The following is a 22,853-nucleotide window of genomic DNA, read 5'->3' on the forward strand; positions in this document are numbered from 1 at the left end:
TGATTGCTGTGGGCTGCAAAACATGACCGACTTCTACAATATGCAGAGTAGCCCTTAACAATAAATCATACCTTAGAAGAGGGTGGTCTGATATCCATCTACTTAATTGACTACTGCCAGCATTTTCTTTCTAGTAACCAGTAATTTGCTTCTTACCTCTAAGTTGATCCCAAGAGATTAATGTAATCAAATCAGACTAATTTAGATGACTTACAAATGACCTGCTTTAAGATTTGGTAGGGCTGAAATCTGTTTTAAGTACCTAAATATCTTTCCAAATAAGACAAAAAGAATCTTTGAGTAGAAGAAAGAAAACATATGGTCTCTGCAAATTCTGATGACAATATTAATCCTGTTTAAGAACATTAACCAAGAACGATTATTGTGATTTACCACCAGTTCTTTTACCTTTAAAAGAGCAAGTGCTCTTACAAATCAATATAAAGTATAAAATATAGAGACAAGACTTACTTTAAATAGAAGTCAATGATGACATCATTGAGAAACTCTCCCTCTTCCAAACATTCAAGATCTTCAGTTGTAACTGCAAGACCTCCTTTAGTTGGTGGAGGAGGGTAGACTATTATTCTAGAGAAAACAAAGAACATATTTTAAAATTATTTCTTTGACATTCAATTCAATTTCTGAATAAAATAATTTTCACTTCTGCAACACAAACCAACATTTGTGATATACTGGCAGTCCTTGGGTTACATAAGGGTTCCGTTCCTAAGAAGCTGGTTTCTCTGTTAGAGATGTCTATTTTCTAACATAATCCATACTATATCACTCTGCATACATGGCATAATTCTTTCATTTCACTAAATGACCACCCAAACACCACCCGGAGTTAAACTAGTGGAATATATTATACTTGTATCCAGTTATTAATGATTACCATGGAACATATTATTAGCTTGAAAAATTCTTCAAAAATGTATGAGAGATTTTACCTAAAGCCAGATTTGCATGTCAGTTTGTTTGTAACTTAAGGCCCCTGTACTGTTAGAAATGTTAAGTACTCGGATTAATTAATTCATTCACTAAGTATTGGAGGCTCAGAACGAGAGAGAAAACTTGCAAATTAAATGTGACAATGTACATCACAAATAGACATTTCTAATCCACACATGACCCTAAATATCTCCTTGTACATATGATGGCCATCAGTTTCCCTTCGACAAGTGCAGGGGAAACTAAAAACACCAAGTCACCGCCTAATTTGGAAAGCTGGTGCAAGAAAAAATTAATTTAATCTGTGACAAATGGCAATGAGAAATACATCACAACGAACCTGCTAACATTTAGAATTAGCTCCTTAAAATCAGCACACGCACATTTTGCACTTGATATTGACCTAAGCAAGTACAAACTTTACTTTTGCTGATTAGTTTGTGCTCTCAAGCCAAGCCGACCATTAATAGTGTTGTCATCATATGGTGGGATGTGAGTGATGGTGGGAGGAGTGAATGAGCCCCACCACAAAGCAGCTGTAAACAATGTATTGGCCAAACCGTAGCTCGTGGTTTGGCTGGCTATCAAACCCAACAGAAATCTTGTCTGTCTCAAACATTTGGAAACAAAGACTTTCAAATAAATTCTTAAAATATATACTTAAAAAGTTATTTTTTTTTAATTAAATTAGAAGAACATGCTTAAGCATTTTAAAACATTTAACCAGTTCAAATAATTTAAAATGTAAGTCATCTACTATTTATGTTGTCACTGCTGCTGTTAAACCATGAGATCATAAGACATAGGAGCATAATTAGGCCATTCAGCCCATCAAGTCTTTTCCACATTCCTCCATTTAAGTGAATGGAATTCACTGCTCCCACGGTAGGGTTACCCTGACACTGGGTCAATTAGCAGAACTACTAGAACCTGAGCTGGAGAACCACACAAGTTCACATTTCACTGCTGAACTCCCTGAGGTTTCCAAAGCAAGAGAGCAACACTGAAGCAGAGTTAAAAAACTGCAGTATAAAGCATCCAAATTTGTAACCTCTGGCATTTCAGAGTCAGCTTTGTATTACGTGATCACCAGTGACCTATCATTATCAAGTGGAATGTCTAGCCAATTGAAGTGATAGCTGAAAAGTCTAATACTTGACATAAAACCTTTGAGAAGTTGATTGTGGTCAGAATCAATTCTTGCCTATGCAAGGACCAGAATCCGCTGCAATTTGCTTATCACAACAGGTCTAAGAGCAGATTCAATCTTACTGGCTCTTCACTTGGCCTTGGATCATCTGGACAACAGAAATACCTGTGTCAGGCTGCTGTTTACTGATTACACAATCACACCCTCACACCCTCAGTTCTAATCAACAAGCTCCAAAACCTGGGCCTTTGTACTTCCTCTGCAACTTCCTCACCAGGACACCACAATCAGTGTAGATCAGAAATAACATTCTCTCCTCACTTACGATCAACACTGGAGCACCTCAAGAATGTGTGCTTGGCCCATTGCTCTACTCTCTCTACACTCAGGACTGTGTGGCTAGCACAGCTCAATGCCATCGATAAATTTGCCTATGAGGAGGTGTACAGGAGGGAGATAGATCGGGTGGTTGAGTGGTGTCACAACAACCACCTTACACTTAACATTAGTAAAGCCAAGGAATTGATTCAGGACTTCAGGAAGGGGAAGTCGATGGAACACACAACAGTCCTCATTGAGGGATCAGCAGTTGAAAGGGTGAGCAGTTTCAAGTTCCTGGATTGTCAACATCTCTAAAGATCTATCCAAGGTCCAACATATCGATGCAATTATAAACAAAACACAGCTATATTTCATTAGGAGTTTGAGAAGAATAGGTATGTCATCAAAGACGCTACAGAAGTACTGTGGAGAGCATTCTAACTGATTGCATCACTGTCTGGTATGGTGGGGCCTCCGTGCATGATTGAAAAAAGCTGTAGAAAGTCAGCTAGCTCCATCTTGGGCATTAGCCTCCCAGCATTGAGTGCCTCAAGAATTGTTAAGGACCCCCATCACCCAGGACATACCCACTTCTCATTGCTACCTTCAAGGAGGTGGTACAGGAGCCTAAAGACACACACTCAACGTCTCAAGAACAGCTTCTTCCCCTTCGCCATCAGATTTATGGGTGCGCAATGGACCCATAAACACTTCTTTTCACACTAATTTCATAATATTATTATACATATTTCTCACTAATTTATAGATTTTTATTATAATGTATTGCAATGTACTGTTGCCGCAAAACAATAAATTTCACAACATATGCCCATGGTATTAAACCTAACTCTTATAAAGCTTCTCTGGAAATTGATTCTGTCTCATCTCTTTTTTTAATCTTTTCTGGAAATGTAGTCTTCAGAATGGAGCATGCCCTCCCTCCGACAATTCTAGCGTCGCACAGTACTAATGTCCCACAATTTCTAGTGTCTATGCCAAACTCTGGTTTAAGAGTGTCCTTAAATTCATTTATTGAGGTACAGCACAGACTAGCCCTTCTGGCCCTTTCAGCCATGCTGCCCAGTAATCCCACCATTTAACACAAGTCTAATTATGGGACAATTGACAATGACCAACTAACCCACTAACCGGTACGTCTTTGGACAATGGGAGGAGGAGCACCCAGAGGGAACCCATGCAGTCACGGGGAGAATGTACAGACATCTTACAGGCTGCGGTGGAGAGATTTAATAACGCCCTTGTGCTCTTTGAAGATTTTCATAGGTGATTCAAATGGATCTCATGGAGAGTTCAAGTTTCAAAAAATCATTGAAAAAGGATGTTATTACCATAGACTTACAATTGTTTGAGTCTTACTGTCTTGAATGTGCACACGTATATACACACATGCATGCACATGATCCATCTTAACCTCTATGAGTATAGTTTATGGTGACAGAATACAAACTTACTTCTGAACTTGTCCGTTTCCTCTAAACATATGCCTCCGCTTCTCTTGCTTTGAAGCAAACGAAACTACATAATGATCCTTTCTCCGTATATGACACAAAGTGTAATTATTTGCCCTTGTTGAATTTGTACTTTCTTCCTATGGAAGTAAAGGCAGAAATGGAAATGTGAAAACCAGCTCAATTCTCTATAATATCCAAGACTGATTCTGCATTGCATACACCTTTCTAATACCGCTGATTCATCAAGATGCCTTAACGAGATTGAATTTAACTTTCTTTGCTGAGTAGAAAAGTGCAATTGAAGCGACAATTCCAATTTTATTGCAACACCAGGAGCTAAATAAATATTTTCAAACATGGACTATACTTAAAAGTGTGATATTCTAGTTTCTTTTAAAGTCAGTAATAAGTTCACTTCTGGTTTACCCTCAAGCCCATTCATAAGTAATCAGTACCTTTTGAAACCCTCAAGGGAATAATGTTACTGCTCAACACCAGTGTTAAAAACAAGCACAAGGCAAGTTAAAGCAAAGTGAAATTCCATCTCTGCAACCCACTGATCATGAGAAAAATATAAATTTGACTCTACTTTACAAGGGCCACTCTTTAAGAAGGGAGCAAGACAAAAGAGAGAAATTATAAGATCGTTAGCCTAATCTCAGTGTTGGAATCCATTATTAAGGACGAAGTTTCGGGGTATTTGGAGACCAATGATAAACTAAGTCAAAGTCAGCACGGTTTCTGTAGAGGGAAATCTTGCCTAACAAATCTGTTGGAATTCTTCAAGGAAGTAACAAGCAGGGTGGGCAAAGGAGAGGCAGTGGATATCATCTACCTGGATTTTCAGAAGGCATTTGATAATGTGCCTCACATGAGGCTGCTTAACAAGATAAAATCCTCTGGTGTTTCAGAAAATATACTGGCATGGCTGACAGGCAGGAGGCAGCGAGTGGGAATAAAGGGGGCTTTCTCTGGTTGGCTGCTAGTGACTAGTGGTGTTCATCAGGAGTCGGTATTGGGACTGCTACTTTTAACAATGTTTGTCAATGATTTGGATAGGGGAATTGATGGTTTCGTAGCAAAGTTTGCGGATGATATGAAGATAGGTGGAGGAGTAGGTAGTGCTGAGGAAGCAATATGATTGCAGCAGGACTTAGACAAATTGAAAGAATGGGCAAAAAGGTGGCAGATGGAATACAGTGTTGGGAAATGTATGATAATGCACTTTTTGTAAAAGGAACAGTAGTTCAGACTATTATCTAAATGGGGGAAAAAAAATCAAGCATCAGAGGCACAAAGAGACTTGGGTGTCCTCATGCAAGACTCCCAGAAGGTTAATTCGCTGGTTGAGTCTGTGGTAAAGAAGGAAAATGCAATGTTGGCATTTATTTCAAGGGGAATAGAATATAAAAACAAGGTGATAATGCTGAAGCCTAATAAGACACTAGTCAGGCTGGACTTGGAGTATTGTCAACAGTGTTGGGCCCCTTATCTCAGAAAGAATGTAATGTCATTGGAGAGAGTCCAGAGGACATTCACGAGGATGATTCCGGAAATGAAGTGGGTAACACTTGAGGAGTGTTTGGCAGCTTTGGGCCTGTACTCACTGGAATTTAGAAAAATGTGGGGGGATCTCATTGAAACTTAGTGAATGTTGAAAGGACTAAATAGGGTGGATGTGAATAGAATGCTTCCAATGGTGGGGGTATCCAGAACTAGATGGCGCAGCCTCAAAACTGAGGGGTGACCTTTTAGAACAGAAGTAAGGAAGAATTGTTTTAGCCCAAAAGTGTAAATCTGTGGAATGCTCTGCCACAGACTGCAGTTGAGGCCAAGTCTGTGGGTATATTTAATGCGGAAGTTGATAAGATTTCTGATTAGTTGGGGCATCAAGGGATATGGTAAGAGGGCAGATGTATGGGGTTGAAGTAGCGGAGAGGACTTGAAGGGCTGAATGGCCAAATTCTGCTCCTATGTCTCATGGCTACTGTTCCACTTCCCAAATTAGCTATCTTTTAGCCTTCTAGTGTTAACTCCACCAGCAACTGTTTTACGTGCAGTTTTTGATATTGTGGTTGAATGAAACCCATGCTTTTACAATGCAGCTGCACAATATTATATCCTTTCAAATGCATTCCTATGTCGCATGCACCTCTTAACCATTTCCCCATTGTGCAAAAATCCCTTGCACCATTTCCTCCCCTTTGAAAATGAGTGGGATCACAGTTCCCAAAGTAAACGCAAAGGAATCTCAAAAAATTTGTATCACATTGCTAGATTTAATGAGATGTCCAATAACACAGGACAATCAGGAAATCACGAGTGATCAGTTGAACAGAGGTTTGGAACTTGCATTGATGCATGAATTTCTGAGTTGACATTTTGATGCACAATATACAACCAAAAGAACAAACTTCAAAAACAATGAGATTGCCAGCCTGATTCAATTAGAACGCATTTGATATTTCAGTGAAAAAAAATTCCCTAATAACAAAGTTACATTACCAGACGCAAACACGAGGAAATCTGCAGATGTTAGAAATTTCTACGAGTCTGTGGTGGCCAGTGCTATCATGTTTGCTGTTGTGTGCTGGGGCAGCAGGCTGAGGGTGGCAGACACCAACAGAATTAACAAACTCATTCGTAAGGCCAGTGATGTTGTGGGGATGGAACTGGACTCTCTCACGGTGGTGTCTGAAAAGAGGATGCTGTCTAAGTTGCATGCCATCTTGGTCAATGTCTCCTATCCACTACATAATGTACTGGGTGGGCACAGGAGTACATTCAGCCAGAGACTCATTCCACCGAGATACAACATAGAGCGTCAAAGGAAGTCATTCCTGCCTGTAGCCATCAAACTTTACAACTCCTCCCTTGGAGGGTCAGACATCCTGAGCCAATAGGCTGGTCCTGGACTTATTTCATAATTTACTGGCATAATTTACATATTACTATTTAACTATTTATGATTCTATTACTATTTATTATTTATGGAGCAACTGTAATCAAAACCAATTTCCCCCGGGATTAATGAAGTATGACTATGACTAAATTCAAGCAACACACACAAAATGCTGGTGAACGCAGCAGGTCAGGCAGCATCTATAGGAAGAGGTACAGTCGATGTTTCGGGCCAAGACCCTTTGTCAGGACATTACATTACCGGACACGTTTTTCAATTTGCATAAATATTTTCAAAATGGAAGTCATAAAATCTTAAAAGCTTTAAATTAAAATTAAATGAATTATGGGGAATTGTATGTGGATATATTGGCCTTTTAAAGCCTCAGTGATTTCAGAGGAATTTTTTGTTTTATGCACATGCAATACTTGCCATGAATGCACCTTCATCTACAATGTCTTGAAAAAGCATTCAGCCCCCAACCTTTTGTTTACATAAAGGAGTATTACAACCAGGGATTTTGAACAATTTAATTGAGACTTCTATTTGTGATTTTTTTTCCCCCATAGCGTAGCCCAGGAAAACTAAAAATTCCAAAACTGACACGTCAGCAGTTTAAAAGTATTCATCCCCCTTTACTCAGTACTTAGTTGAACCACCTTTCGCAGCTATTACAGCCAGTTATCTTTTATCTATTAGCTTTGCACAAGAAGATGGGGCAAGATTTGCTCAAGCTATGCCAGGTTCGTTGGGAGTGACAGTGTACTGCAACCTTGAGGACCTGCCACAGATGTTTGATTGGGTTAAGGTCAGGGGATTCTGACTGGGCCACCTAAGGACATCAATTTTCTTCAGCTGAAGCCATTCCATGATTGCTCTGGCAGTGTGCTTTGGATCGTTGTCCTGCTGAAAAACAAACTTCCTCACCAGTTTAAACTTTCTGGCAAAGGCTAGCAGGTTTTGATATAGTATCGCTCTGTATTTAGCAGTATTCATCTTCACATCAATCCTGACTAAATTTCCAATCCCTGCTGCTGAAAACGCATCCCCGTAGCATGATGCTACCTCCACCATACTTTACAGTAGGGATTTAATCAGTACTGATGCATTACATTATATTTACACAACATGCCACTTAGTGTTGAGGCCAAAAAGTTCCACCTAATCTCACTGGACCACAAGACTTTATTTCTTCCTAAGTGTCACTTTGCTAAGTCTTTACAGAGAAGGATATGCTTTTTTAAAAAAAAAACTAGGGCTTCTTCCTTGCCACTCTTCCATAAATACCCTTTTTGTGCAGGGAGCCATGAACTTCACCTCCAGTTGCAGACACTAACTTCTGCTGCTCACTCAGAGTGACTGTTGGTGTCACAGTAACTTCTCTTCTGAGTGCCATACTTCTCCGGTGACTAAGTTTAGAGGGGCAGCCTGATCCAGGCAGTGCAGCTGTAGATTCCTATTTTTTCCAGTTTCTCCACGAAGGACTGCACTGAGCTCCGAGGTATGTTCAGTGCCTTTGAGATGGTCTTATACCCTTCCCCAGATGTGTGCTTCTCTATTATCATTTCCCCAACTTGTGTTGAATGCTCTTTTGTCTTCATTTTGGTTTGGTCTGTTGAAAGTCTACCATATCATTGGACCTTACAGTGAGAGGGGGTATTCATTCTTATGAATTCATTGAAAACAGGTGATCCTCCAGTTTTCTACATCAACAAATTGGGCAAGTTGGAAAGTTAATGTAGTAGTTAGAAAGGGACTGAATACTTCTTCAGTCTCACAATTATTGACAGGTTTTGGAATTATTCTTTTGATTTGACATGATGCACAATGTTTTGTAGACTAGCTCAAACTTTAAATTTAGAAAATGAGACAATAAAAGGTGAAGATAGTTGTGGGGTTGAATACTTTTTCAAGGCACTGTGCATAGTCACCTGTGATAATGCAGCCTTATCCACTTGATGCTCCAAGTTTTTGTAGCAAGACGATACGAAGCAGCTCTGCTCTGAATCAAGCTTAGCAAGTAACTGGCAAGTCTCTTCCAATGACATAACTTCACACAAGTCTGCAATTTTATGCCTTGTGCCAGTAAGGGTCATAATTTTCTTCAATACTGTTGTTTCTGTTGCTTGTAAAGGTTTGAAAAGCTGAATGAAGACATACTCACTGCATTTATCTGCAAAGAAAACAACTGCTGTGATGTGAAGAAAATAAACTGCATTAAAATCGCATTCCCTGTTAGCTGACTTCTAAATGAGCATCAGGTGCATCTTCAAATGATAGATGCGAACAGGTGTAAATAAATGAGCGGATAAGAATTTTCCTCAATTTTACCAGTATCTAACTTTGGGAGGTAGCAAATTGATATTAAGTTCTGATGGGCTTGGCCAGATGAGTAGTGAAACAAGTTCAAAATCCACTGACTGCCTTAGGAAACAGGTTGGGGCATACCGGCTTGATGGCCAAGCTTCCAACCTGATTTGGTGACAGAATGGAGACCAGTGAACTTTATAATTTCTGAACATTAGATGGTCTCTGATTTGAACTAGGAATACTTTAAGTAGAACATAAAGAAATCAAAACACAAAATTATGGTAAATATAGACTTACAGTCCTGGTTTAAAGAAGTGAATTTTAACTGTTTGTTGATCTCATCTATATAATCTGCAGCAAACCAAAGGAAAACAATCGAGTGATTCTCAAAGATCGAGTCAGACAATCTCTCCCACACACTGTATTTCTTCAAGTAAGAGGTATCCAGTAGTAACGCATGGCAATCTGTTTGAAAACAAAAATCATTTAATACATCTCCACTGACAAGAATAGATTCTGAGTTAAGCAGTTTTCTAAACAGAGGCTTCTTCATCCTACTACATAAAGAAAATGCATTTTTAAATTGCCACCTGCTAATATGCTCCCAAAACTGACTTCTTGATTGGACTATGCTGCTTGGTCTCCATCTGTACATTGTCAATAGGTTATAAAATGTAAACAGCTTTGACAACTGGGAATGCAGTGCAGTGAGGGCCAGGATTCAGCTGGCGGGCACAGTAGTCACAGAATATGGTATGCAAACCATCACAGCAGAGCCTGATTCTCATATAATATCCACAAACTCAGCTTGCTGAGCAGCATTCTGAGAGAAGCAGTCTTCGATTATGTGCATCATTTTGACTTCAGGAGCAATAATGGGAAAAGCAAGATTCAAATCCAGCCGGCTCCCTTGCACCCTTTCCATCTGTGCTGGGTGGAGCATCGAGCTAGCAACATGGCCTCATAAAAATAAGAAAGCCTGCTAAAAACAACACTGTCATGACGGCGTCCCGATGACTCTACCTGGAGTTAAGGGCTTTCTTCTTCTTCTTCTTCTTCAAGGTTCATATAAGCACTTTTATTCAGGGTCAAAGACCTGTGCAATGACCTGAACTATGTGGCTCAGCACTGCCCCTGAAGTGAGCACAAGGATGGGAGTAAAGTGGTAGAGCTTTGGATAAAGAGGAGCAAGGATTTTTTTTAAATAACTAATCAAATACAATGTAAATTTCAAATAAAATTTAAGCTTCATTCTGTAATTAGCAATGTCCAAAATAGAGGAACATACAAAGTAAAAAGTGAAAATACTTGAGACTGAACACAGCGTTCATAAGCAAAATGTAAGCCGTACATGTAGCTGAAAACAGTATAAATTATGCATTGCCAAGGAACTGGCGTACGAGGAAGGATTTTTAGATTCTGGAACACTCAGGGACAAGCCAGATTGGTTGCATCTCAAACCTGGCCACAACCAATATCCGTGCAATGAATTGTGCTGGTGCAACAGGACTTGGGTTTAAACCATCATGGTATGAAGATGGAGCTTGACAGCAGGTTGAGAAGGGAGACAGACAAGAATGGATGCAAAAGAGTTTGTTACACAAATCTGGAAGACAGAAGAATGAGTTTGTGAGGCAAAGGAAATGCAAACTTAATGACAATGTAAATGGCAAAAACCTGATATGAAAAATAGAAAATGCTGCAAACAACTAGCAGGTCAGGAAACAACTGTAGAAAAAGAGTTAATGTTTCAGGTCTATGACCATTTCTGGGAAGGAATAAAAAAAGATAAAGGGGGAGGGAGATAAACAAACAAACAAATTCAAGGAAGTTCACTACAGAACCCCAAAGAGAAAGGAGCAAAGATGGAAGAAAGAATACAAAAGCGTGTTTATGTGATGCACAAATAACAAGAGGAAATGCGAGCATGAATAAAGGAAACTAAAGTTGACAATGGTAACTGTTTATAACAAGGTTTGGAGCGTAAAGGCATTGAACTGAGAGCAGGTAAACACATTGAAATAAGCCACCATGGCTATTACTGAGGCATAGTTTAAAGGAATGGTAAAACATACAAGGCTTTCCAATAAAGTGAGAAGATAGAAAGGAGGGGCAATATTGATCAAAGTAGTAAATTTCTCAGCAAGGATGCTGTACTAGAAAAATTACAAGATTTAAGAAAGGAAATGACTGACTGAGTGAATTGGCAGGATATACAGTTTAGATAAATAACAATAAAGGTGCATTCACAGTGGAGGTTCACAACAGACCATCAATCACAAACCCCTCCCCTCCCCCCCCCGTGGAACACACACAAGATGAGATACAGAAGGAAAAAATGTCTGAGATGCAAAAGTAGCAAGAAGGTAAAAGTAAGGATTTCAATTATACCGTAAACAGAGTTAAAGATATTCAAAGGGTAGAATTCTTAAAATACATTTGAGTGGTAGTGGAAAAGTATATGCAATTGAGATACGAGATATAATTTAAAAAGAATGGACTAGAAACAGTTCAGTAACTGAGGAAAATCAATCCCAGAGTAATGCAAAGCATTCAGGCAAAGATAGCTAAGATTCAGATCAAACAAGTTCCAATAAGCGTCCTAAGCTTTCAAAACAAAAAAAAAACACAAGCTGGACACTGAGCAGGTTCTGCCTGTCATTTTCTGGTCTCCTTGGCAAAAGATGTGGTGCTGATGAAATGAGAGATTGCAAATAACTGCAGGCCTATCTGTACAGCATCAGTGATGAAGAAATCATGGAGAAAAATTCCTACCATCATCAGAAATCAATGCCCAGAGAGGCACAAGTTAATGAAAAACTACTAGCACAGATTTGTTAAAGGAATAAAGTATCAGACGAACTACAGATTCTTTTATTTTTGTAGAGTGCAGTTTCAGTCAAGTTAGGGGATCCAAAGTAAAGCGACAATTTGGGTTAAAAGCTGGCTCAGTGGAGGCAATGGTAATTGGAGCAGTGGAAGGTTCCCACAAAGTTCATTACTAGGCCCCATTTTGTAATATATTATGCATTAAAGAATTGAAATTTTAATCTGGAGACCACAGTTAAAATTAGCAGTGGTTGACTATAAGGAAGGAAGTTTCAAGTCATAGGAAGACATGAATGGACTAGTTAGGTGAGCACAGTAGCAACAAATGGGACTTAATTCAGAGAAGTATAAGATTACATATATGGGAAGGTCAAACAAGGCAAGGAAAGGAAATACAGTATTTAGAGGGATACTAAAGAGGGATCTTGGATTGCAAGTTCTCAGATTGTTAAAAGATAAAGAGACAAATAATGGGAGAACTGTTAGTACAATAAAGTGAGAACCACAGACGGAGTAGAGAGCCAGTACTTTTTCCCCGAGGTTGAAATGCCTAATACTGTACTAGAGAACGTGCATTTAAAGTGAGGGGCAAGTTCAAAGGTGATGTGCACGGCAAGTCTTTTGTTTTTTTATTACACAGAAAAGCAAGTGCTTGGAATGTGCTGCCAAGGATGGAGGTGGAGGCAGATGCATTAAAGACATTTAAGAGGCTCTTGGATAGGCACATGAATACAAAGAAAATAAAGTGATATGAACAACGTTTAGGCAGAGGTATTAGTATAATTGTGCATTTTTAGCTTAATTGCGTTGGCAGGACATAGTGGGCCAAAGGTCCTATGTCTGTGTTTTACGGTTCTATGTAAGTGCATACATTGCTAAGGAAGCCAAAAGGACATCTGACTTTATCACTGAGGTTTAGAGCTTGGAGGTTAGGCTATAATCTTATATGAAAAAAATAGTTAGACTACAGCTAGAGCACCATGTACAGTTCTAGACATCACAATTCAGGAAGGATGCAAAATTAATAGACAGGGTGCAGAGGAAATTGCTGGAGTTGGAAAATTACAATTATAAAGGAGAAACTGATAAAGTTGGTATTTTTTTTAGGAAAAAAGAGACTAAGAAGAGATTTGTTTGAGATATATTAAATTAGCAGAAATGTAGATTGCTGTAAAGGAAGGATCAATTGGAAAAAACTGCTAAACAAAGATTGAACTAGTGGGAAAATTGACTTTCCACAATTAAGGACAGAAAGTGTAGTGCGGTCCAAAAATCTCAGTACATTCAGTGATGAACAATTATAGAAACAACCTACAAGCCACAAGGACCAGGGCTGGGAAATGGGAGTTGTCCAATTAGATTTTTGCCAACATGGACAAGATGTGGTGAATGACCTTCTGTGCCATGGATTCTATGAATTCTATTGCCAGAAACTCTGGTTAAAGGAACACTGGTTTACACCTAGATCCAAACAAAAGAGTAAATTTCCTCTGCATCTGTCATATCCTTCAAGTACAACAGTGATTAGAACTGTATAATGTACTATAGATGTAGACTAATTGGACTTGCATAAAGTTCCAGTATTATTTCCTTGCTCCTGGTATGTCATATGGAAATTTTACATATATCACTGTATCAACTTTACTGTGAATTTATACAGTGGATTTTAAATCACTATGCTGATTACAATGAGTACTTTATTTGTAATAAAAATATTAACCATATTTTATTCAAATCATTTTACCTGTGAAGGTTATTGCAATATTGTCAGGTCCAAACTGCAAGAGGAAAAACAAAAACATTTTAAAATTTCTTAAAATATTAAAAAAATTACATTTGAAATGGATTCCTAAGTGCCATAAAATTGCTTTTACCTGGAGTAAATCCACTAATTACAGATATTCAAATATGCCATAAAATTTTAAAGCTGACGAATAGCTTGAAAAACACTGACAAGCTTACTCCAGAAAGTTTTGTGTGTTAGTTCAATCCATGTTTGCTATTTAGTGGTTATCTCTCCATCAAGTCAAGTACTGAGATTTCCAGACCAATACATACGGTGCATTATGTGTGGAAGGCTGTACTTCAGACTGGAGGCCTGCAAACAATGTTGTGCTGAAAGGATCGGTGCTGGGTCCATTGAAGTTCATCATCTACATTATTGATTTGGATGAGAATGTAGTTGGTATGGTTGCTAAGTTTGTGGTTAACACTACAATTGGTGGTTTAGTGGACAGTGAAGATCATTTATGATTACAGTAGGACCTTGATCAACAAGGCAGATAGAATTTAACTAAGTTAAACTGGGACAAAACATATAGTCAAAGGCAGGGCTCTGGAGAGTGTTGCTACACAAAAAGACTAAGGGAAAAAGGTATGCAAGTTATCTGAAAGTGGCAACAGAAGTAGACAGGGTGCTGAAGGTGTTTAGCATGCTTGTCTTCATTGGTTACGGAATCAAGTACAAGAATAGGGACATCATGTTACAATTGTACAGGACATGGTGAGAAAACACTCAAGAGTATTTTGCATGGCTCAGCGCACAAGACTATACAAAGGATGCCATTATGCTGGAAAGCATGCTGAAAAGAAATACATATATGTTACAAAGACTGGACAGCTTCAGTTACAAGCAGAGACCGATAGGTTGGGTCTTTTCTCCTGAAGCTTAGAAAGCTGAAGGTGTGACCTTATAGAGGTATATACAATACTGAGGGGCATAGATAGAGTGAATGACCACAGTTGTTTTTCAAAGGTAGGGAAGTCTAGAACTTGACTGCATAGATTTGAGGTCAGAGGGGAAAATTTTAAAGAATATTTTTCCACACCAATACATATGGTGCATTATGTGTGGGAGGCTGTTCTTCAGACTGGAGGTCTGCAAACAATGTTGTGCTGAAAGGATCGGTGCTGGGTCCATTGATGCTCATGTGGGTATGCAAAACAAACTTCCACAGACAAGTACATTGATAGGAAAGCTTTGGAGGGATGCGGGCAAATGCAGGCAACTGGGAATAGCTCAGACAGGTAACTTGATCAGTATGGATTACTTAGTCAGAGGATCTGCTTCTGAACTTTATGACTTTGTGCGATAATTGGCAATAAGATAAATTCATTTTGAATAGTATTCAGGGGCTCAAAAATCAGTAAATCACAACAGTAAAACTTGTTTTATCCTGTATTATAAAAACAAGATATATTATAAATACAGTGGATTCCAGTGAATTTGGACACATCAGGACCAGTACATTTTGGCCCAATTAAGCGGCTGTTCCAATCAGCTGAAGTCTCACAGACTGGAAGCTCATTCCACAGCTACCACTCTCTGTGTAAGGAAGTTCCCCCTCGTGTTACCCCTAAACTTTTGCCCCTTAACTCTCAACTCATGTCCTCTTGTTTAAATCTCCCCTACTCTCAATGACAAAAGCCTATCCACGTCAACTGTATCTATCCCCCTCATAATTTTAAATACCTCTATCAAGTCCCCCCTCAACCTCCTACGCTCCAAAGAATACAGACCCAGCTTGTTCAACCTTTCTCTGTAACTTAGGTGATGAAACCCAGGTAACATTCTAGTAAATCTTCTATGTACTCTCTCTATTTTGTTGACATCTTTCCTATAATTCAGTGACCAGAACCATACAGAATACTCCAAATTTGGCCTTACCAATACCTTGTACAATTTTAACATTACATCCCAACTCCTATACTCAATGCTCTGTTTTATAAAGGCCAGCATACCAAAAATTTTCTTCACCACACTATCCACATGAGATTCCACCTTCAGGGAACTATGCACCATTATTCCTCTGTTCTACTGCATTCTTCAATGCCCTACCATTTACCATGTATGTCCTATTTTGATTAGTCCTACCAAAATGTAGCACCTCACACTTATCAGCATTAAACTCCTTTTGCCATCTTTCATGTACATGGTCTGTACATACCGGCTGTGTTGTGAAAAGAGCACAGTAGCATCTCTTTCACCTCAGATGGTTGAAGAAGTTGGGGATGGGGCCCGAAATCCAAAAAACTTTCTACAGGGACACAATTGAGAGCATCCTGACTGGCTGCATCACTGTCTGGTATGGGAACTGTACTTCCCTCAATTGCAGGAAACTGCAGAGAGTGGTGCGGACAGCCCAGCGCATCTGTCAATGTGAACTTTCCATTATTCAGGACATTTACAGAGACAGGTGTGTAAAAAGGGCCTAAAGGATATTGGGGACCCAATTCACCACAATCACAAACTGTTCCTGCTGCTACCATCCAGGAAACGGTACCACAGCAAAAGGACCAACAGGCTCCAGGCCATCATCTTCTACCAGGCTATCAGACTGATTAATTCATGCTGATACAATTGCATTTCTATGTTATACTGACTGTCCTATGTATAAACTATCTGTTATAAATTACTATAAATTACACATTGCACATTTAGATGGAGATGTAACGTAAACATTTCTACTCATGTATATGAAGGATGTATGTAATAAAGTCAATTCAATTCAATTCACCCTCTCCACTATCTGTTCTGTCATTCTAGCTCCCATTTCCCCTTCAACTTATTTTAACCACATCATCCTCTCCCCCCACATTAGCACTAGCAAGCCTTATCACTAGGATATTAGTCCCCTTTTGTTCTATTCCCCTAACTAACGAATCCCCTATCACCCCTTTGATTTTTCCCTGCCAGGTAATCCCCCCAACAGTTTATAAAGTGGTCTACCTGTTGTTGTGTGGGATGGCCACAAGAGTACTCTGTGATGGCTATTTAACCTCATTCCCCTTCCTGACTCTCACCCAGTTTCCTGTGTCCTGCACCTTGGGTGTAACTCATCTCTCTTCATGTCATATCTATCACCCCCTCCAACTCCTGGATGATCTGGAATTCAACCATTTCAATTTCCAACTCCTTAAAGTGCAGGGTTACAAGCTGCAGCTGGATGCACATCTTGTACGTGAAGGCATCAAGGACACTGGAGGTCTCCCCACCTTCCCACCAATGTCCCCTCTAATTTGTAATGACTAGTGTGCACATAAAGCTTGTATTGTGCATTTTTTACCCACATGTGCACAGTGAATTTTAAACAGAGAGGTATTCATTTTAACAGCTAGCAAATCACTGTCAATAAGAACTTTGATCTCCTCTGGGTTTGATCAAGTTCATCTGCACTCTCACACAACCTATGTTGCAGGCCTGTAACAGGTAATGAAGAATTTTCTCGCCAGAGCTTTTGCACACTGTCCATATGTGATTTGCGTGCTAAATGACGCTTAAAAAAGTCAGATTTCCAAATATCACTCCACTTCTTCCCACTTGCAAATTCTTCAGCAACTTTTGCTCACCACAATACACACAGGTAACACCAGTTTCTGTATTGTACATGATTATTTCCCTCGAACTCTCCTCTTGTTGTTTAGTATTTTCAGAAACAACAGTTTTACTAATATAAACCAGAATTGCCAGCAGGGTAAAGACAGGTTTGTATCAGTTAACAGAAGACCTCTCATCCCTGCAGTCCTTGTCTCCTGGCACCCCAACGGTGTAGGTACCCCTTCCTCTAAGAGTGAGTGAATCATTCAGATAGCTGATCACTCAGAGGAATTATAATTGTTGGTCGTTAAAGTTCGTCCAGATTTGGCTGGATGGAGTTAATGCAGAGTTCGGGGGTGTCACAGTGAAAGAAGCAAACAGCCAAATCCTCTACGTTGTCCCTCTGACCTCCGGCCACTGGTGGCGCCGCAGGGACCTCTTACAAATCACAGCACAGTGCCGACCCCAGCTGTTGCCAGCGGTTCTCCTGGTTGGGCAGCGATGAGGAAGGATCTGATCTCGGGTTTGTGTAAATCGAGGGGCGGTTGCAGTGGGAAAGGGCCAGGACTGAGCCGAACAGCTGGACAGTCTGGGCTGGGAATGTAGGATCAGTTAGTTGTGGTTCCCCTAGCTGTGAGAGTAGATGTCAGTGACGTGGATCTGTTTACGTGTACAGGTGTGGGGTAAATGGTGGGAAAGTTGTGGGGCTACTGGCGGGGTGGAGGGAGGTTGGGGATGTGTGGGTTATCAGACACAGTGTGACCCGGGAGGAGTGGTCCGAGGGCAGATTAAGTTGTAAGCAAGGGAAGATCTGATCCGTTGCATCAGACAGCTTTCAGGAAGCAACAAATCTCTCTTCATATTAATCTCTGTCTAATCTTGTTGCTAACATTGTGTTTGTCACAGAGCCCAGAGCCTGGGCACAGCTAGATGGTAGGAAGCAGATGGTGATGATGGGAGGCTGGTTATTGGAGTCAAGGCCCGTGCCTCGTGGAGTTCCCCAGGGTTACACCCATTGCTACTTGTCATCTATGTCAATAATATGGTTGAGAATGTACAGGGTATGGGTTGTGAGTTTGCAGCAATTTCAAACAATTACTTCTTTTTGCAAGATAGTAATATAAACACCCGTCTTTCCCTCTCCACACTCAGAACCAACCAAAAGCTACTTCAGAAGATGCAAGTTCTTCAAATGAGCAAACACTGAGGGAATGTGAGTGACTTTAAAGAGCTGGGATACTGACAGTACATTACTAGACCTGGAGTGATTGCAACTGGGTCTGACACAGGCATAACTGGTATTTCTGGGCACATTCAGTCTCATCACAACTATTCCCTACCTTACTTTGTACAGATATGTAATGTCTAAAGGACCAGTGTTTGAGTAAATGAGACTCACCGAACTTGCTCCGGACTGAATCAATGGAAACCCTGAGTCAGAAGGGTTCTCTCCAGTTGGTGCTCTCAGTCCTCGGGCTGGTTCACTTGCTGCTGTTCCCTCATCTTCAGCCGTGGTTCTCTTCTAGTTGTGGACTTTTCTTCCAACAAATCTCTCACCGCAGGTCTAACGCCACCCATGCTGTTCCCTCATCTTCAGTCGTGGTTCTCTTCCAGTTGTGGGCCTTTTTTCCAATAAATCTCTCACCGCAGGTCTAATGCCACCCGTGCTGTTCCCTCATCTTCAGTCGCGGTTCTCTTCTAGTTGTGGGCCTTTTTTTCCAATAAATCTCTCACCGCAGGTCTAACACCGCCCAAATAGGAGTGAACTGCCTTCATATAATGCTTTTGATGAATGCATTTCCAAATGATCATTTTCATTGTAACATTCAGATGATTGTTCATGCCTTCAAATTCCTTGTAGTTCCTAACTTGTTGAAGTAGTGAAATTATTTCATTTTCACTCCTGGCCATTTCTGGCATCTCCAAGCTGGGTGCTTGAAACAGCAGTGAGCAAAACTGTTCTGAATTGTCTTAATGCTTTATTTCTCACCAACTTACAGTAACAAAAATCACTGCTTTTTGAAGGCAAGCTCATGCAACTGAAACTAGTTAAAAACTGCTCATTCTAACCACGGTGTTGTCTCTCAAAGCCACACAAGTGCAGATGTCTGACAATAGTTAGAAACTGTTTGGCAAGAGTCTCCTGCCCTAATTAAGCAGCATAGCATCCCAAATACATCCTGGCTATTTTCTTGTTTAGTTCTTGTTCTTTAAGAGTTGTCCCAAATAAGTAGCTGCCCTGATAAATCAATGGCCCAATTAACTGGAATCCACTGTATTTGAAAACCTGGATGGTGCTGGGACCAAGTTATTTATGAAACATGGTCAAATTTTTAAGATAAAAGTATGTGTAAAAAACATAAAAGGGAAACAAAATTGGACTAAGCACATGGATTGCAAGCCCTGTGATTGTCCTTCTAGGTGCTATACATTTGATGCAATAATGCACAGAGAGACCAAGGTGTGCACAGTACAGATTTTTGCCCTACTTATGAACCCCTGACTTACGTACAGCCTGTACATATGAACGAGTCAGCTGCTGCAAGGCTGTGGCATTTTCTACTGCCTGCAAGCACTATTCACAGCAACATTTCTGACTTCCAAACTGTTCAGATAACGAACAGGTCACAATAAAGGCACATTGCTGTAAAGGATCTGTAGTATCAAATGACTTTCAACTTGGATTTGGATATCATTTCCACAATCTTTAATTGTACTCAAATAACCAACAGATAACTCATGCAAAAGCTGCTTTCTTGAAGCCCATTTCTAAGCAACTTAGTTGGTACCCCCATAAACTGTTCTCATACTAAAACATAACTCAGATCCTATAACTCTTCCTCAGCTCACTATTAGATTCTGCAACAAATAACCCTGATCATACCCAATAACTAATGATTTGAAGCACTGACCAACACCCGCACTAACAACCCCAATTAACAATCCTCCCTCACCATTCTACAAACATATAACTTGAACTAATGATCCCACTTTCCCAAAAAGATCACACACCATCACCTCTTGGGTAACTCCTGTTCCAAACTCAGTAGCCATCAGATAATCTCCAAACTGCTCCTTTTTGATCTTCTTTTCTATCCTATGCAATATCTCACCTCAGCTTAGTCTAATTTTCTTTGCATACTCTACACTCACTGAATTTCTAAGCAGTGGATGCAGGAACAAAATAAATATGCAATGCAGCATGTGTTTCATGCACCTTTGTAGGCACTGTCCAAATTCTAGCCATCACTGCTGCACACCCAGTGAAGTCTTCTCACTGTGGATCTCCACTGGTGATTCAGAGCACAACATAAATAACTTCAAGTGGCACCGCAACACACACATGCCAAATGAAATGCAAAGCCTTTGAGAAACATATTTCTCTCTCTCCCCAATCTTAAACAAGACAAATAAAACATCTAAATAAAATCACATACCATAATGGAACCTTGCTCATTTCCTTCAATTTCTCCCATGTGCAGGGCCGCGAAAGTGAGATCCAATGTTGATTCTGCCATCGTGCTGGTTTCCAAAGAACAATCCATACTTTGTACTGCATCAGATAACTTATTCTGCTCATTCATCTCACTTGCATCCTGAACATAAATTAATACCTTTAGTGATACGGAAGATATGTACTTCAGTTTGATTTCTATGGAAAATAAACAATGTCATTTGCTTTTTACCCTACTCAGATTGTTGATTTTTGCTGACTTTACCAGGGATTAACAGAGTGGTATTAATTTCCGAATGGGGTGTTGACTTTGAAGATGAATGATGCCAATTTTGAAAGCATCTTTAGAAAGATATATCTACTTGCTTGGGGTGACATTTTTAAAAATGAAATACAGAAAGGTGATTAACTGTGAATGACAGTGCAAACTCACAGGTTTTGCAGATTCAATTAAAAAAAATATCAAAACAAGATCCTTAACAGGACACTATCGTTAATGCCTAGTGAAAGTGTGAATATATTATTCCTGATAATTTGCAAATTACAGTAAGTTAATAATAAAGGAATTGTTTGCAGCAATATTGGAATAATCAAAATGCCTCTCAAACGCTATCAAAAGGATTTCTGAACAAAGTCTGAAATAGTTACCTGTCCCATTGTATATGGTTTTACATTCTCTGGCTCCCTCTTTTCTGAATGAATCTCAGCTTCTCTTTTGCAGTTATCAGTTGATGGTGGCTTACTCCTCAGCCGTAAACGTTTAATCTCTGGAGTTAATGTGGTGAACTGAAGACCAGGTTGCATTTTATCTGTATCTTCATCGTCACTGGAAAGCACAACTGAGATACAATGTGGGCGGGGGGGGGGGAGAGAGAAAACAATCAGATTGATTTAATCAAATACCTTAGAGGCAGACTAACGTTTTTTCCAACTGCAGTTCAATGTGATTTGGCGATGAGTTGTTAAATATAAAGATTTTTCAGAGTGGGTATTTCTTATTTCTTGGGTAAGAGGGCTGGTTGGAGAAAACAAGATTTCATTTGAATTCTATAAGCTGATTTAAAATCCACACAAGGTTAACTAGCATTGATATTTCTGCATTTGGTCTTTTATTTTTGAGGGATAATCACAAGCAATATTTGGCCCCGAATCTCTATTGTATGATTCCTAAAACACTGTACAAAGCAAAAAGCTAATTCATATATACTAGCTATCAGTAATTAAATATGTTAACATGCTTCTGTATCAAATATCAACTAGTCTCTGCTGGGTTTAATTTTAATGTTCATATATACACATTTTTTTTTTATTCCTGTTAAACAGGCCTAGTCAAGAAAGAGACTCATATAGAGAATGAAGACCTTGTGTGAACTATCAGGTGCTTCTCTGCACCCAGTTAGGTCAGAACCAGAACATGGTTGTTACATATTGGTGAAGTAGAAAATAAAGGAAACAGGTCACTTGCAACAGGATGAAGATGGACATATTGGTCAGACTTGTAACGGACTACTGATGTACACCCATCTCACTCGTGGAGAAGAGGAGGAGGAGCAGAGATGGGTTAGGATTGATCACTGGGAGATCCTAGAACTGACCCTTTCAATGAGAGACAAGGTCTGGACTAGGCTGTCTTGGCAATAAAGTATTGCCATAATGTCTGGTGTACCTTTCAGTAGTGTGACTCTAATGCAAGTACAAATTCTACACAACAAAATTTGCAGGAGTTTTAAACACTTCTGAAAGTCTCCAACATGCAGACATATTTCAAAACTATTAAATGAACCATATAATTTAAGAGATTTTTAAATTAAAAACATTACACAAAACTATAATTCTTAAAAAGCTTACCTGACTTCTGGCTTTCTTTTCTACAGCCTTGCCTTTCCCATTGAAATCAAAAGGGCTATGGATCCTGTGCTAGATCTCATTGGTACAGGATCCAAACTCAGCTTCCCCATTTGGGAAATCTCTACAAGTTTGAGATCCACTTCTGCACTATCAACAGATATAGCATTCACTATTACAAACACAGAAGCCCAAGACTTACAGGAATTTAAACACGTAAATAGTGGCAGCTCTGTTCAGAACCACAGGCACTTACAAATCAAAATCCAGCCATATGCAATTGCATTAAAAGAACCTTT

General features: G+C 39.6%; 1 protein-coding gene across 6 annotated transcripts in view; it reads right to left on the bottom strand.

The window, feature by feature from the left end:
- Positions 1-22,853, bottom strand: part of senp7 (SUMO specific peptidase 7) — a 119,487-nt gene that overhangs the window by 21,382 nt on the left and 75,252 nt on the right. For 5 of the 6 annotated variants that reach the window (XM_063050556.1, XM_063050554.1, XM_063050553.1 and 2 more), the window contains 7 exons: positions 21,358-21,548; positions 20,693-20,851; positions 13,683-13,716; positions 9,407-9,574; positions 8,731-8,972; positions 3,898-4,034; positions 472-588 (listed from right to left, as the gene is read on the bottom strand). In XM_063050556.1, coding sequence (XP_062906626.1) covers positions 472-588; positions 3,898-4,034; positions 8,731-8,972; positions 9,407-9,574; positions 13,683-13,716; positions 20,693-20,851; positions 21,358-21,548 — 1,048 coding nt within the window. The remainder of the gene's footprint in view (positions 1-471; positions 589-3,897; positions 4,035-8,730; positions 8,973-9,406; positions 9,575-13,682; positions 13,717-20,692; positions 20,852-21,357; positions 21,549-22,853) is intronic. The other variant, XM_063050555.1, reaches the window with a different exon arrangement.

Source organism: Mobula hypostoma, chromosome 6, assembly GCF_963921235.1.
Source record: "Mobula hypostoma chromosome 6, sMobHyp1.1, whole genome shotgun sequence".
Taxonomy (NCBI): Eukaryota; Metazoa; Chordata; class Chondrichthyes; order Myliobatiformes; family Myliobatidae; genus Mobula; species Mobula hypostoma.